Source organism: Neltuma alba, unplaced genomic scaffold (genome assembly GCF_004799145.2).
Source record: "Neltuma alba isolate B1F8T4 unplaced genomic scaffold, ASM479914v2 tig00007765_pilon, whole genome shotgun sequence".
Classification (NCBI taxonomy): Eukaryota; Viridiplantae; Streptophyta; class Magnoliopsida; order Fabales; family Fabaceae; genus Neltuma; species Neltuma alba.
Window position 1 is genome coordinate 15,418 of NW_021634860.1, and position 17,385 is coordinate 32,802.

Sequence of the window (17,385 nt, forward strand, 5' to 3'; positions counted from 1 at the left end):
GTTGGAAGGGGACTGCTGGCAGTGGTCTTGCAAAAACTTTTTTTAGTATTGTATAAATACTTAAGTAATACTCCTCTTGTGCTTAATATGTCCTATTTAATTAATTTAATTAGATTAAAAAAATTAGGTAAGTTAGCTAATTATAAAAAAATATGACATGTTTTTCCTAAAACACTATAATCATTATTAATATCCTTCTTAGCTCCCTCTCCTACTTGATTATAGTTGAAGGAATATTAATGGAAGTATTTTAGAAAAAATTGATAAATATGATAAATAGATCTTATGTTTAAAATTAAAATCAACTTAACGATTAGATTCTATATTAAAAACAGAATGAATATATTTTTTTTTGGTAAAGATACTTAAGTAGTATATTTGTCTTCGTCCTTTTCAAATTTATGCAAATTTTATTCTACTATTACTATCTATGTTTTTCAAGTTTCAAGTTTTCAACTTTCTTGATAATTAAATCCTGATTACGTCTCGTAAAAGAGGTCAGGCCTCTCCATTTCCATTTCCCTTCATTCTTGTCTACTTCTCATCCCAACCGGCCCAACCATAAAATTGAAACTAATAAATTTTAGTCATAATAATTTTAAAACAATAATAATAAATATTTTATTCATAATTTTTTAAAAATATAAAATCTGGACCATTCAAATTTTAATCTTAATGGTTGAGATAAAACGTTCATGAAAATGGAAAGGAAGAAAAGTGAAGAGATCCGTTCCTTCCCTCTAATTAATTTCAACTATCTTGATCTTTTTCCTTGAATGGTAAAACAAAGACAGGAACTATTATTAATCGTTAATTATTAGGAAAAATAGCCAAAAAAAAACTAAAATGGAAAAATTGTAAACAAGGACCCATAACAACATTAACATGGATTTTGACAACAATTTTTACAAACCAAACCCTGTATGCAATTTTTCTATTTCAATGGTCTTTTTTGCCATTTTTCCTAATTATTAATTATAACAAAAAATGTAAACGGGAAGAGAAGGAAGAGATTAAAAGTTTGATTTTGCCCATATTTTAATGAGGTAATTTGTTTTCACCAAAAGGATCGAGATTTTATCCACGAAAAAACGGAATGAAATACACCACCACTTGTTCAAGTCGTTAAGAGTTAAACTGAAACAGTACTAGAACAATACAAAGCAAACAACCAGAAAATAAGCAATTTACGAAATTTAAATAAAAAAAACCGTTTCAATGAGGTAATTGAGACAATGATGTGGTAAAAGTCAATTTAATTGCAATGGAAATTTGCTGTTTACCACAAATGCCCTCATCAGAGAGCTGCCGCTGTTGTTGTCAGACGGTGGTCGGAGACCTGCTCGGCGACTATCGGAACCCTTGCCAACGACCCCACTTTATTTTCCGCCTGTTCATGGCTGCATGAAAAATATAAACATTTTTTTAGAATTACTTTTTCGCTGAAGAAGTATAATTAGTTGTTTCTTTTTTTTTTGTTATAATTTAAATTTCAAACAGACAAAAATCAGAATAAAAACTAAATCCACCAAACTGTTTCAGTAAAAATCGTGTGGTTAAATAATTTTAAACAAGCTTCATCCAACAGCACCATTTTTGGCATTTTTAATACTCCTCCAATCTTTAATATAAGACCCATTTAACTAATTTGATTAGATTAAGGAAGTTAGGTAAGTTAGTTAATTATAAAAAAAGTGACACATTTTTTCTAAAACACCATAATCATCTTTCTTAATATCCCTTTTCCCTCATCTACTTGATTATTATTGAGAGAGTATCCATAGGGGTAATTTAGAGAAAATTGATAAATATGAGAGATGTGTCTTATATTTAGGACCAAAACTAACTCAAAATTGGGTCTTATATTAAAGACCGGAGGAGTACTTCTAATTATAATATTGACTAGATGCATTACCCATACAGAGAATGGAATGTGTAATAAATTAAACTACGTTATTTATTTATAGCAATAAGGCCATAGCCCATAAGCAATGCTTTTTGTAATAAATCTTATATGCATTTTAAGCGTCTTTATATAATACCCAATGGCCGGTAATTACAATGTATAAAGAAAAGATACAATATACCACATTCAGTCCTTGATACAAAAATTAGTTGAATAATTTGAGTAGATTAAGAAAATTGATTAAGTTAGTATATAACTGATACTCTTCTCATACAAATTAAATGTAAGAGGTAATACAGATATAACTAGCTTAGTTTGTACAAATTAAAACAAATTTAGTTAATTATTTGCAAGAAAAATATGTATTGATTTCTTAAATAGTCCATTTAATAATTTCCATTAGAAACTACATCTAATAAAATCCCTTCACTAAGTACAACTGATTAGTAAAAAAAATAATTAAGAGAATAAATTATAAATTTAATAGACATGTTAGATTATGGTCTTTCATTCAGAACAAATTTAAGATTGGAGGAATAACAAAGTACTCTTGTAATTCCATAAACAAATAGTGTGCAAGCAGATTCTGTTCAATAATATGCCCATTCCTGCCTAATTTGTCATTGTCGGTGGCACAGGAAAAAAATATAAAAAGAGTTAATTCCTTTCTTAAAAAAGGAGAATTAATTGTTTCTTCCCATTTTATATATTAAATTTAAAATAAAATCATATTATAAACTATCCTTTAAATTTGTTCAATTCATAAAGTTAACACGTTTTCCTATTTTTAATTAAGTTGTTTCCAATAACATAGCTACTTTTGCTATTTCTAATACTTGTTATAATACTGGCTAAGTACATTTCGCAGGTGAGAAATACTGGCTAGGTACATTTACTCATACATATATTGAATGACTGAATGAATTTTGAGGTTTATAGTTTATAAAAGTACATACTAAAATGCAGTTTAATACATTGATTACAATATTAATCACAATAAAAGAATTAAACAGTCATTTAAATTGTGTAATTAGTTTTCCTTAATTATATCCATGTATATAGTACACTATATGTTGTCAAAAAAATTAAAAATAAAATAGGAATACAGCCATAGAAATGGGAAGGGGCAACAGAAGTGGGACACGGATGCAATTATACATAATTTGAAAAATCAATAATTTCGGCGAATAATTGTAATTAATATTCTTCTTAATATATTTTTTTTTATTTTGTTAGAAAAAATCGCTGTCACAGTGTAGACACGGCTATGCGGTTCATTCTTACTATAAATAGCGCGTTTCTATCACTTCAAAATCCCATAGTTTTTTGGTCAACAAAACAAAATCCCATAGTTTCCTCTGAAGTCTGAACGACGGTCGTTTTCTGTGAGGTGCAGCGGCACAATGGTGAAGGACGGCAACAGCTTTGTCGTTGACCACGGCGGGTTACGGAGGAGGGGATGTACGTTTCGCAAAAACGACTTCCTACCTGAGGAGTCGTTTCGGAGCTGGGGCAACTATGGGAGGGCGCTTTTGGATACTCCGTTTAGGTTCAAGAATCGGGTTATGACCCGTTCCATGGACCAAACGGAGCTCGTTGAGGTCAAGTCTCAGAGCCAGGGCGAGATGAAGAAGACTCTCACTTGGTGGGATCTCATGTGGTTCGGCGTCGGAGCTGTCATCGGCGCCGGAATATTCGTGCTGACGGGCCTTGAGGCCAAGGAGGAGGCCGGCCCGGCGGTGGTGCTCTCTTATGTTGTCTCCGGCGTCTCGGCGCTGCTTTCCGTCTTCTGTTACACCGAATTCGCCGTAGAAATTCCGGTCGCAGGTAATAATCCGTTCAATACATCTTCAATGAGAAATTAAAGTTTTGATTAATTAATTTTAAATTTTAATGTCTTCCGTTTAAAATTGGAAATTATTACCGCCGTACACCAAAAAAGGAATTTTTTTACCAGAAAAAAAAAGGGAATTAAAATTCAGTAAGTATGGATTTTTTTTAATCGTACGTACATAATTTTCCCTTTAAAATTTTCAGATCTTTAATTGAGTAGAAACAGCAGAAAGTAATTTTTGTTGCGTGCCTACATATATAATTCATATTTTTATTGCTTGTGCAATGGATGGAGTTTATTTTATTGATGCTTTATAAATAAAATAGTTTCTTATAAATTATATATTATTGATTGACGTGCTGAACTATTACACAGAGAAATATGCTTAGTACTTCGAATTGTTCATGCTTCCCTATTAAAATTGTCAAACTTTGTAGTGCTTATTAATTGCTTTTGAGTTATGCATTATAAACTCTTAATTAATGGTTTTCTTTTATCAATTCACCAAATCGATGCACAAATTTTATTTTTCTGCTGAAATAATATTATCATTCTTACAAGACAACATGTGCAATCTGCCAGTGAGATGTAAGTAAAGAATATTTTAGACACACACGAACATATATATTTTATTTTATTTTGATGGCAATATATGTATATATATTATTCGAATACAGTGGATAAGACTGTAGAGATGCCCCAATAATTAACTATATAGATGTTGAAATTTTATAACACTTGAGTAAAGGACTATTAGGTCAGGACAGACTGTGATACTATTTTAATTGTGACTTCACATTAAAATTAATGATTGTCAAAAAAAATCAATTTAATTAAGTGGCTATGTTGATTAAAAATTTGACCTTTTTTCCTGTATTTAAAGAAGTTGATTCTATATTGACGAAATTATATGGTTGTTACAGTATTTAAATGGTATGTGTAGTATTAAAATGAAATTTGACAAAAATGATAAATTCAATTTATTCCACTAATTAAAACGTTGATTTTGTAGACAATTTTAGAAGCAAGCTCGGCAAAACTTGTGGGTCTATGCATGTGGTTTTTTATTTATTTATTTTTTGGTCAACGGAAACCGATGTGTTGACTTACGGATGCTTTACAGCTGGTGCTGGCGTGAAGTCGTCGTCGTCGTCATCGTTATTATTATTATTATTATTATTTACTCCCTCCAACCATTGTTGTTATTAGATAATTAATTTACATATATTAATAAAATTAGTTAAATAAGTTATCGGTAAGAAACATGTATTGATTTTTTTAAAATACTTTCCTTAATTTTTTACATAGTAAACTACCGCTCTAGTCCTTTTTAATTATTATTTATAATAGTTTCTCACATAAGAAGAAGATCATTAAATACATAAAATCTTTTATTTTTATCTTTATTAAATTGTCAGTATATTTTTTCTCGTTCATCCTCTCTTCGGCCTTTACCTTCATATTTGTCTCCATTAATTAATAATTAATAGGAACGGAATTGGAAATGATGCATTAAAAATAGTACAAGTGATAAATAAAAAGGAGCGAAATTCCCTCCTACAAGTGACAATTAGGATCAGAGTGGTACTCTTTTATACAAGCTGATTGATAAAATGAATGACTAGAGTTTTATATTCAAACTTAAAATATACATCTATATTTAAGTTTGGAGGAATATGGCTGGCAAAAAAAAAGGGTCTTTATTTGGCCAAATATATATATATTATATGCGAGTATGTGTGTGAACATGAAAATTGAAAAGTCTTTGTTTTGGGAAAATATATATGCAAAATGTCTACGTTTTGGGAAAATATCTGAGCTGAGTGATTGCTATGTTTGACCAGACTGACTTCACGGGATTTGAATTATCTTTATTATATATATTGCTCCTTTTCAAAATGGAGGTGAAATTACGATTTTATTTAGTTCTTTAAGTTCACACTTGACTTAAAACTAGGACTCTTCTTCTTCTTCTGTTCTGTTTTAAAATGAATGACATGTTTTAATAACAAATATATTTAAATATATTAAATATAACAGCAAACGTTCCCTTAACGAAATGCTGTGGATGTAGACTTTTTGATTGTATTTATATTATTCTTTATTAATTTTTATTCAACTTTGTAAGAGAGTGACATGAGAATGATGTCCTTGTTCTTTATATTCACGTCATCGCCTCTTGTTTTTGAAATCAACGCACTGTTCCATGTCAAAACCAATGCGTCAAAGTCTTTATTCGTCATGTTCCTGAATTTTTTTAAATTTTTTTAAATTCTCAAACGTGATATTATAATTATAAAATTCGCATCCCCTAATTAACTATAGTAATATTCCACTTATGAGGTTGCTGACTTACACTAATCTAGTCAAGTTAATAACCCTTCTATTGGGACAACCTCTACGTAGTAGTGTAACTACCAAAAAATGTTAATTCAAATAGTCTAAATTAGCCTACATAATATTAATATTCTAACTTATTCTTCACTCTATTAGGTTTCTACTAAATTTTCGTCCCATTTTTACAATTTTGTTTGAATAACTTGGTATTTTTTTATTTGTTGGATTGTTTGATAGTTCAGATCCAGATTCTTTGTTCTGGTAATTTTCGATTAGATTCAAAGTAATATATATATTTATAATATTTCTCTCCCAGGTGGATCGTTTGCGTACTTAAGGGTAGAGCTAGGCGACTTTGTGGCATTCATAGCCGCCGGAAACATCCTTCTCGAGTATGTGATCGGCGGCGCTGCCGTGGCCCGATCATGGACCTCCTACTTTGCCACCCTATGCAACAGAGGCTCCGACGACTTTCGGATTGTTGTTCACAGCATGGGCTCGGACTATGGCCACCTCGATCCCATCGCCGTCGTTGTTCTAGCCGTCATCTGCATCCTCGCCGTCTTCAGCACCAAAGCCTCCTCTCGCTTCAACTATATCGCCTCCGTCTTCCACATGGCCGTTATCATCTTTATCATCATCGCCGGACTCGTGAAAGCTGACACTAAGAACTACCACCCCTTCGTCCCCTACGGCCCACGTGGTATCTTCGTGGCCTCCGCCGTCCTCTTCTTCGCCTACGTTGGCTTCGACGCTGTCTCCACCATGGCGGAAGAGACCAAGAACCCCGCCAGAGATATCCCCATCGGACTCGTCGGCTCCATGGTGATAACCACCGGAGCTTACTGTTTGCTAGCCATTACCCTCTGTCTCATGCAACCGTTCAAAGAAATTGATGCTGATGCACCGTTCTCCGTTGCCTTCAGCGCGGTGGGGATGGATTGGGCGAAGTACATAGTCGCCGCCGGGGCGTTGAAGGGCATGACGACGGTGCTGCTGGTGGGCACCGTGGGCCAAGCTCGGTACTTGACGCATATAGCTCGAACCCACATGATGCCGCCATGGTTCGCTCACGTAGACGCTAAGCTGGGAACGCCGGTGAATGCGACGATCTCTATGATAGTAGCGACTGCGGTGATTGCTTTCTTCACGAAGCTGGAGATTCTGTCGAATCTATTGTCAATTTCTACACTGTTCATCTTCATGCTCGTCGCTATAGGCCTTCTTGTTCGACGATATTACTCAACTGGAGTGACGACGAAAGCAAACCAGGTAATGTGCCATTACTTTTACGAAAATTCTTTAGATGTGAATTAAGAGATATATATATATATATATATATATATGGATCTTTATAATATTTTGATTTAATTTTACCTTCAATGTTTATAACAGCAGTATAACAACTAGCATGTGTGTTTTCCTCACCTTTCGTGTACAGTCCACTGAGTACGGACTTTATTTTCCTTCATATTGCTATGGGATCTTCAAGAAGAAGATCATGTTCTGGCCAAAAAGAAGAAGAAGAAGATCATGTAGATCTTATTTAGATTGCCAAAACTATATAATTATTTTTAATTTTGGTAATTAAAATAATTTTTTTAAAAAAATTATCAATGAATAAAATATACCTTTAAATATTAAAAATATAATAAAATCTATTTAAATCTTTTTCAGATACAAAGTTTTACCTTACACATTGCTCTTATTGTTAAAGGAATATAAAATGTGCTTATAAATTAAGTGATGCCAAACGAGCACTTTAATAGTGTGAGTTTTTAAAAAATTCTAAAAACTCTTTAACGTGTTTACAACTAGGTTTCTTTTGGAGTATAAAATCTCAATATGTAATAGTGAAGTTAAATATGTTAAAAAGTGAGTTGAGGTATATATACATTATAGTATTTTCTTGTTTGGGAATATATGATTTGTATAAAGGTTCTAAGTTCATGAATCTGAGTTGTATCTATTGTTGCATATACATATTAACTCTGACATGTACAAACCCGGATGCTTTTTGCAGATAAAGCTCATAGTGTGCCTAGTGCTAATTCTGGGATCCTCCGGCGCCATTTCCGGCTACTGGGCGAGTAGCGACGGCTGGATCGGGTACGCGGTGGCGGTGCCGATCTGGCTGGTGGGCACGATGGGGCTGTGCATGTTTGTTCCACAGGCGAAGCAGCCGAAGCACTGGGGGGTGCCTCTGGTGCCATGGCTTCCATCTTTATCAATTGCCATCAACGTCTTCCTGCTAGGCTCCATTGACAAAAAATCGTTCATAAGGTTTGGGATATGGACGGCATTTCTTTTGGTTTACTACGTCCTGTTTGGCTTGCATGCTTCTTATGACACTGCCAAAGAGCTTGAGAAGAATAAGATTGCTTCTTCTGATATGGTCATGGAAGAAGGAGCACAACCAGGGCCAAAGATGTAGATATATATATATATATATATATATATGGATATAATAGGTTATGGATTTATCTGAACAATGTCTTATAATAGGTCAGGAATTCTCTTCGATGTTATTTGGTTCGCCGGAAAAAAAAAAAAAATCCCTTCTCTCATTCTCTCTCCAGGGAGAGATTAGTGTTTTTGCTTTTTAAGCTTTTCCAAATGATTGATGATTAGATAGTAGTCTGTCTATTTTGCTTCTTGTGATGTTGTTGTTTTAAATGAATTTGTTGTGCAGTTTTTGGGGCTGTTGGTCTAGATTTTGTGTGAAAATTCTTAGGCCAAACGTTTCTTGTTGTAAACTACTTCTCGTTTTTTTTTATTGGCCAATGTTTCCTCTTGTAAATGATTCGTACAACTATTATTAGTGCTTGTTAATTTAATCTGAAAATTTTCATTTTTAGATCTCTATTTACGCTCTACTCTATTGCTACCACTTGAGCTATTATTACATCTGGTCCTAATTATAAGAGCTAGTTGACTAATTTGAGAAGATTAAGAAAATAAGTCAAGTTAGTTATTTGTAATAGATAGGTGTTGTCTTTCTTAAAATATCCTTAATAATCAAATGTATTGACTAGAATTATTCTTATTAAAAAGACTACCTTAAAAAAAATGCATAAATATGATAGACAAAATGGATTGAGATATTATATTTAGAACCAAAATAAAAGTCAAATAAAGTCTTATATTAAGGACTGGGGTGGTATTATACTACCTCCGGTCCTAATTATAAGAGCCAGTTGATTAATTTGAGGAGATTAAGGAAGTAAATTGAATTAGTTATTTGTCCTACATAGGTGTTGTCTTTCCTAAAATATCCTTACTAATCAAGTATATTGACTAGAACTATCATTGTTAGAAGGACTACTTTGGAAACAAAATATATAAATATGAGAGATAAAGTGGATTGAGGTTTTATATTTAGGATCAAAATAAAAGTCAAATAGAGTCTTATATTAAGGACCGGAAGTAGTATATTATTATTATTAATGTATTTGAATTTATATTCTTTAGCTTGACGCATTGACCGTCATTCATATATTTAAAGAAGAAAAAGTGTAAGACATACAAAATAACCACACAAAATGATACATTTAAAGTTCATCGTTCTTTTTTGTCAATTAACATCTGGCCATAGAACATACTTTCTTGTTTTGGATGTGTAGCTAGTTGAATATGCAATTTGGTTGTAAATATAATACTACATAATAATGACAAATAATCTCCATAACTCAAAGAGAATACACTATTGGTTACTAAATGTGAGTATATCTTTTAATGAGAATTCAAATCTTATTTTGTTACATTTAAAAACTAGTTCTTTTTGTTAGATCCAACTAGCAATCACTCCCCCGTGCGATGCACGGGGAATTCACTGCGCTTTTCTTTTCAGCCACCTGTTCACTTAACAGATTCAGCAAACATGTATACCAATTGCCAATAGCATCAAAAAAGCACTACATAATAGTCACAAAAATTGCCGGTAATAAGCTATGCTTCTTGTCTAATTAACAATTTACATAAACATAGCCAACTTCACATACTAAGATTTCGGAAAACTTCTCGATAGACAACATTTGTAGTTGTGTTCTTCCTATTAGAATCATTGCCATGGAGAAGAATCCTAAGGCCCTTAATAGATTTAACCCTAGAAAGAGCAACATACAGCTGACCATGTGTGAATACCAGCTTTGGCAAGTATAAACCCATACAACGCAATGATTGTCCTTGACTTTTGTTGATTGTCATGGCAAATGAAACTGTAATAGGGAACTGCCTCCTCTTCATCTTAAATGGCAACCGACAATCTGAAGGATTCATATCCATGCGATGAATTACCACTTTCTGATTAGGCTTTGAACCATTCAACGTCACAGCTTCAATGACAACATTGCCAAGATGAGTGATTCGTAACCTCGTTCCATTACATAATCCAGAAGCTTGGTCAATGTGTCTCAAAAGCATAATAGGAGTACCAACCTTCAACGTTAATCTATGCATTGGTAAGCCGGAACAATTTATACTATTCAAAAAGTCAGGAGTATGTAAATCCTCAAACCCATCACGATCCTGGAAGGACTTGCAAACAGAATCACAGCTAAAGTAGTCAACTGGATCACCAGGCAATAGTGAAGACATATAATCATTCATTTGATTAACAATATCAATTGTGGGCGCCAGTATAGCCCTGTCATTGAAATAATTAGTGCTGCCCAAATTATCCAACAAACCAGGATAAGTCCATGACACAATTGTAGCAATCGGATCACTGTACCTATCAATCAACAACTCATCAGGGATCTTAATTTCTGCTATCCCATCATGAGACATACCCAACTTACCATCTCCAACATCTAATAACCACTGTGAAAATTTTTGCAAACTACTTCGATCTTCATCAGATGATAATGAGGAGAACAAACGCATATTTTCAGTTAATTGGAATATAGTGCAATGATCCCATAAATATGAAGAGCAAATGCATGCATTCACAATATCTGCCCTCGTACCTCTAGGAATGACAGGGAGAATCTGGCGAAAGTCACCACCCATAATAACACACTTCCCACCAAAAGGATGATTACAATGCATAATATCTCTCAATGTACGATCAAATGCTTCAATGCAAAATCGTTGAACCATAGGAGCTTCATCCCATATAATCAACCTGGTGGATTTAATTAAATTACCTAATGCCGAATTTTGCTTTATATTGCACACAGATTCTTCATTCACCAAAATAGGGATCGCAAACCTTGAATGAGCAGTCCTGCCAGAAGGTAACAATGTTGCAGCTATCCCACTGGACGCCACTGTAAGAACAATATCACCCTGAGCACGAAGTGTTGAGGTCAACGCATTCCATAAAAACGTCTTTCCAGTTCCTCCATACCCATACACAAAGAAGAAAGTCGTAGATACAGAAGACAATGAAGACATCACTACGTCAAATACATTCCTCTGCTCTGCATTTAGGGCATTTAATAATTTTCTTGACTCCTCTTCACAAAACCCACGATCATAATTTAATTCCTGCAATATCAAATGGTTACGAACATCAAGTGGAGGATAAGAGCTTGGATATGGAAGAGAAGGAAAATCTTGCAAACTCTTCCCATTTTCTTGCAATAGTGCTTCAATCTCTGTTAATGCTGCTTGTTCTTTCTGCTCATCTGATATGGAAACACCTGCAAAAATAATAACTATGAAGCATTCATAAATAATAACAAACATAAAGCACATCTATTACACTAATTGTAAGAACAATGCTCACCTAATGATAGCGGATTTTGGCGTGGAATGTACAATAAATCTTCTGACAACATTTTTGAAGTCTCCTTCCAAACAAAAGCAGGTCGGCTCAATGATTGACATAATAGCATGCTTACAAACATCTTCCTTAAAGAAGCACCTGAAGCCCAAAACGACGCCTCTTTAATTCCATTAATGTATTCATTGTCATCATCTAGCAACCCAAGAGCATAACATGCATCTCTAAAAGTAGGTTGAATAACTCCATTCACTGTCCTAATCTCTTCAAATGAAGTTGGTCCTCTAACTTTTGTGAGCAACATGTGAAGGTAATAGAGTTCCCCAGATGAAGGTGGTGTATATGTAATCCTACCAATTGCAAATCCTTTCTCCCTTCATTTCCATTCCCTCTTAGTCCTTTGGTACACATAATGTTGGGGAAACTCTGAGTATGTCAATGTTTTTGCAAAATCTTCCCTTGAGTTTGTTTTCATCCATGCAAGAAACATTGATTCACATACTCTTGGCTTATCTAAAACCTCCGCCACATCATCGGCATTTGAATACATCACATATTGCTGATTAGGTAAATGGAAGCTAAGCCTCTCAACCGCAGGATATCGATGATGAATATCAAAGGCAAAAATCCGCCAAGCAGCTTCACATGCTGAGATATATCTAAAGTTATAATACTGCTGGACCTCATCAACCACTCGCACACCATTACTTTCCTGGTTACCATCATATATCGATGCAATCACCCTATCATTACCCTTGCTAATATACTTAAATAAATACTTTATAGCAGTACTTTGGTTACACTTCTCGACATTGATATGAGCCTGAAACTTCAGCAACAAAGTAGGATTATAAGGAACAATGTATCGGTTATCCAATGGAACCCCTTTTACCTCTATGGTCCTACCATCATCTCTTCTTCTATATGTAGGATACCCTTCATCATCAATCACAGTATTTTCAACAAACTTCTTAGGGAAATACTTACTACATTTATGATCCTTCATACATGGAGCTTTGCTATTAAAGCAACCATATGGCCCATGCACCATAAATTTCTTTACTATTTCATGTAACTCCAGATTTGATTGCTTATCAGGAATTTCTGCAGAAATAACCTTGTCAACATCACTTGGATTAGTCAACTGATCATGCGGGCTAAGAAACAATAGAATGTGTGCATGTGGCAACCCCCTTTTTTGGAACTCTATAGTATAGACATCTGTGAAGTGAAGAAAAAATACAGTAAGACAATATAGTCAACAAACATAACAACACAAATTATATTTCTATCACATTTACCTGCAAGAACTGTCCCAAAAATCTTTTTCTTCTTAATAGTAGCCATCAAAGCTTTCAATTTCATCTGGAACACTCTTACCAATATATCTGGCCTATTTGAGGACAACAGTGCTTGCCCATCACAATATCGTGATATCTCTGGCCAAGCTGGGTTACACGTGAAGGTTACAAATATGCTTGGATATCCAAAATATCTGCAAAGAGCCATTGCATCTTGGTAATTCCCTAGCATATAACGTGCCCCCCCAGTAAATGAAGATGGCAATACAATACGCTTCCCTGTTGATGCTGCATTTCTTTCACCACTCAACAAAGCATCTGTTAAGCCTTGGTATAAATCTACTCTAAGCTCCTTTTGGTGGGTTCTCACCCATAACAGCCTTTGTGCTTCAATCATAGTATACCCATCAACTATAAATTGTTGGAATAACTTCCCTGCATGTAATACAGTTGAGATCTCATTTTCACGTGCCATTAAGCGATATGCAAAATATTCCCTCATGCTAAGCATTTTCTTCTTTTTTGTGTAAGAAATAGTCTCTTCACGATGTTGAATATCATCCCTATAACCATCTTCCCCCTTAGGAAATAAAATTGGATACTGCAATGGAAGATATGATGCATGCAACTCATCAATTCGCTGCAACGACCCTGAAAGCTCATGTACTATAACATCTCTCCTACTAAAATTCATATCAATATCCCCCATAATAAGTGCAGCTACCTCATTAGCAGATGGCAAATTATATGTACGGCCATCATGTTGTCTCCCACTAATTAATCGAAGCTTCACATCCAAATGGGGTCCATTATTAATCATTGATGATGCCAAGCGATATTGTTTGACAAATGGATTTACTTCATCAAGTACCTTCTTGATTTGATCAACAATCTTGTCATCGATGGAGCAATCCTTCAAATGTTTACTGCATAAAAATTAAAAAAAAAAAGTGCATTATGCTTCTAGCATTATACTTTTTTTATACCATCCAAGCCACAAAAAAAACATACCTTACTGCAAAAATACGGTTAGAGACTTCATTCTCAGTATCATGAATATAGAGCTGTGAATAAACAGGCTTCGAACCTTCAGATGGCAACAAACTCCCAATTTTATGGTAATTCATTCCACCCAAAACAAAAGTATATCATATGGACTGCCTCCAGAATTTTTAGAATGATCAACCCTTCCACCCATCGAAGTAAAAGAGAACATGTTATTATATGACCGAATATTTGAATGAAAATTCTTTGACTCTTGTGTCTTCTTGTCAAAAAAAAGACGACTCAACACTTCAGGAGGTGCAGTCATCAAGGGTAGCTGAACTTTCCCACGCAAGCAACACAATGAAAATTTTGGACTTCTTTCAGATTTACAATTCCCAACTTTCTCATTAAACCACATGAATGCCCCACAATACTGACATTTATATACAGCATCTCCTTCATCCACGTAACCTGTTAAAACAAAAAGAACATTAGGATGTAACGTCCCCATACATGGTATCACTGAAAAACATTTCATTTTCACCACAATTGGCCTGCTTACCGAATGAGCAAGATGGTCCAATCTTCCTTGGTTCGGCAATATTGCTTCTATGATTACATGCCAAATTATGCCCATTTCGCCCATTTTCTATATCACAAAGATAAATCACTATCGGTTTACGGACTAACATAAAAACTAATAAATCATGCCTTCATTCATTTTATTACCTGCACTATAATCTGAATCACTACCACTCCTGCCAGAATCAGATGTTATGTTTCTATCAAAGCAGAATTCCAAATCCTTATATTGCAATTCTATCGGAACTAATCACATCAAAATGACAATAATCTCACATCAAAACATCGCCATACATATATAGTGAACAACAAACAAATGCATGCAATTGAATTGGTGCACGCTACTTATTCAAGTCACTATCTGATTATTCCCACACGTGTAACGAAGGTAAAATATCACCTAACATAAGATGAAATTATAGGAATTCATTAGTATTAAGTTCCTGCATCCTAATCATTAGCATGGTTATGTCAATCCTTGCAGGCGTGTAATTAAGTAACGTTTAGTTCACCTAAAAAAAGTCCCAGCCTTATGTAAAATATGATTTCCATCACATTGAACTTTGAACATTGAATGCAATACACACACTCCAACAAACACCCACCAAAAATATCCAAGTCTCAACATAAGCCCAATGCCCACACCTCATGCTGTAACCGGAAAAAAACATGCATTCCCCACGTTTAGCGTCTTCTACTTTTTATTAGTCAATAAGGCCCAACTTAAACACCTAAATTCATTATCAGTGCATTCAGTCCACTCTGATTCACCCGCCCACATGACCCAATATCTAAAAGTAGTTATTTCCATCATATACTGATGCTAAAATGACAGTCAGTACTGCTGTCCCAAAAAGAAAAACGGCACTCAGCATTACCAGGAATTGCCAACAGCATGTCTTAATCTCTCCACAGAACTAATTTTCCTATGTCGCAAAACATGCTACCCTTGCACATTATCTATCACATACGGGTCATAAAACCTTATCTATCACCAACCTGGCATATATGATACAGCAGGTCCCTGAAAATCAACTCTTGAGCCTCTTGCACAGCCTGAACCAAATAACATGTCTCGAAACAAATAAGAATAGCAAATTAGTTCGTCTAAATTGCTCTCTCCCATTCAACCTCACATGAACAATTAACCTTCTAATCCCTTCCAGATGACACCTCAGTTCTGAAACTTACACCACTCAACATTTGTTCTCGTCACAACACTAATAGAAAGAAAGAATTACTGCCTCCCGTCTGCTTACATCAACACAAACCTGAAAAAGAAGCTGATTGCGTAGCCTGACTCGCTGAACTCCCTGCATCCGCTAAATATTGTCGCTGAGAATAATTCTCCATCATGTCAGCAGATGCAAAAAAAGAATTCCTCTGGCTTCTTCTGCTGCTACTTTTTCCTACACAATTGAGTGCACATTCCACCATTAGCATTGATAAAATAGTCATCAGCTTATTTCATTCCCCATGACTGTTTAAGTCATGCAGAGTGACTGTCAGTGCTAACTTTTTTACACATAACTAATACATCCAGCGGCTACAACTTTCTTCCATCCCAATTGAAACTTGACTAACATTCAAAACTACAAATCAAAACCAAAAAACCTCCTACATGTTCATGAATCGAAATCTGATATACATGTTCCCATACCTTCAACTTTTTTTTTACCATTCATATTGACCCCGCTATCGGCCCCTTGATAGTTGAGATTTTCTGCTCCACTTTGACTATTTGTTCCTACTCCTGGCCACCGCCTCTCAACACACTGAAACTTTAAATCCAAGATATATGCCATGTTACTGATGTCTTGCAAAGCCAATGCTCTTCCCCAACGCTTAGCTAATACTCGTTGGCTGCAAGTCAGAGTTGAGCTTGGCTGCGTGTTGCTGGTAGGACACTCATTCTCTTTATCTAGATTATCATTTGCTTCTCCAGACCGACTCCTTTCCCCATCAGCATTGTACCCACCACCTTCATCAGACATCCAGAACACTATCAAAACAACGAACAAAGTAATGTTCAATTCCACTACGAAAAATGAACAGGGAAAAAATGATAACTTCACCAGTGCTGAGAGGCTCGAATCCCTGATGACAGGAGCCAGGACTGATTTGCACCATTCTTGGCTGATTGCTACCCACATCACTTTGGCTACCTTCAAGTCCCAAATAACAACATTAACAATCACTGACACTTATATCTTACCATATATATTCACTATATGTCTGTCACTCTCACTTACATATTCGAGAATTCTGAGATCCATGGCAAGCCTGCATCGCCATAGTCAAGGAGTGGATACGACAATCACAAGCTGTTGCCTCACCTGATTCATTATTCTCTGCAATTGTTATATCACTTTTCCTCTTCATTATCACCTAGATGTCCTCAACCATGCTATAATGTCCTGTTATGACTAAATAATACCTGTACACAGCAAAACAAACCTCCTAATGATACAATCACTTCTCAGTCACCAATCAGACACACTCGTGACAAATGAATGCTCATTGCTGAATGAAATTGAATTTGTTAACACTACCTAGCCACTCGACTTGTTTTAAAGTACACAGGGCAGCTATGGCCCCCTACTGTATTCCTGAAAAGAACATCTTTATGTGTCACATCACCACGATACTCACTTATACCTACCCCCTCCCTACTGACTTCCAATCTGACCTATTCCTCCTATACCTTTTT

The 17,385-nt window shown here is 34.9% G+C and overlaps 3 protein-coding genes across 3 annotated transcripts; 1 reads left to right on the forward strand and 2 right to left on the reverse strand.

Moving 5' to 3' along the window:
- Window positions 1–3,258: 3,258 nt before the first annotated feature.
- Window positions 3,259–8,833, forward strand: LOC114753203 (cationic amino acid transporter 1-like). Its single transcript, XM_028941864.1, has 3 exons — window positions 3,259–3,733; window positions 6,394–7,349; window positions 8,101–8,833. The coding sequence occupies exons 1-3, from the start codon at window positions 3,310–3,312 to the stop codon at window positions 8,509–8,511; spliced, it is 1,791 nt and encodes a 596-aa protein (XP_028797697.1). The 5' UTR covers window positions 3,259–3,309; the 3' UTR covers window positions 8,512–8,833.
- A 1,237-nt stretch (window positions 8,834–10,070) lies between these two features.
- Window positions 10,071–12,109, reverse strand: LOC114753196 (ATP-dependent DNA helicase PIF1-like). Its single transcript, XM_028941858.1, has 2 exons — window positions 11,809–12,109; window positions 10,071–11,722 (listed from the first exon to the last, which is right to left on the reverse strand). Exons 1-2 carry the CDS (start codon window positions 12,107–12,109, stop codon window positions 10,071–10,073), a joined length of 1,953 nt encoding a protein of 650 aa, XP_028797691.1.
- A 72-nt stretch (window positions 12,110–12,181) lies between these two features.
- LOC114753197 (uncharacterized) lies at window positions 12,182–17,057 on the reverse strand. Its single transcript, XM_028941859.1, has 11 exons — window positions 16,928–17,057; window positions 16,751–16,840; window positions 16,336–16,677; window positions 15,947–16,084; window positions 15,675–15,731; window positions 14,823–14,921; window positions 14,656–14,742; window positions 14,484–14,564; window positions 14,118–14,193; window positions 13,107–14,032; window positions 12,182–13,026 (listed from the first exon to the last, which is right to left on the reverse strand). Exons 1-11 carry the CDS (start codon window positions 17,055–17,057, stop codon window positions 12,182–12,184), a joined length of 2,871 nt encoding a protein of 956 aa, XP_028797692.1.
- Between the last annotated feature and the right edge of the window lie 328 nt (window positions 17,058–17,385).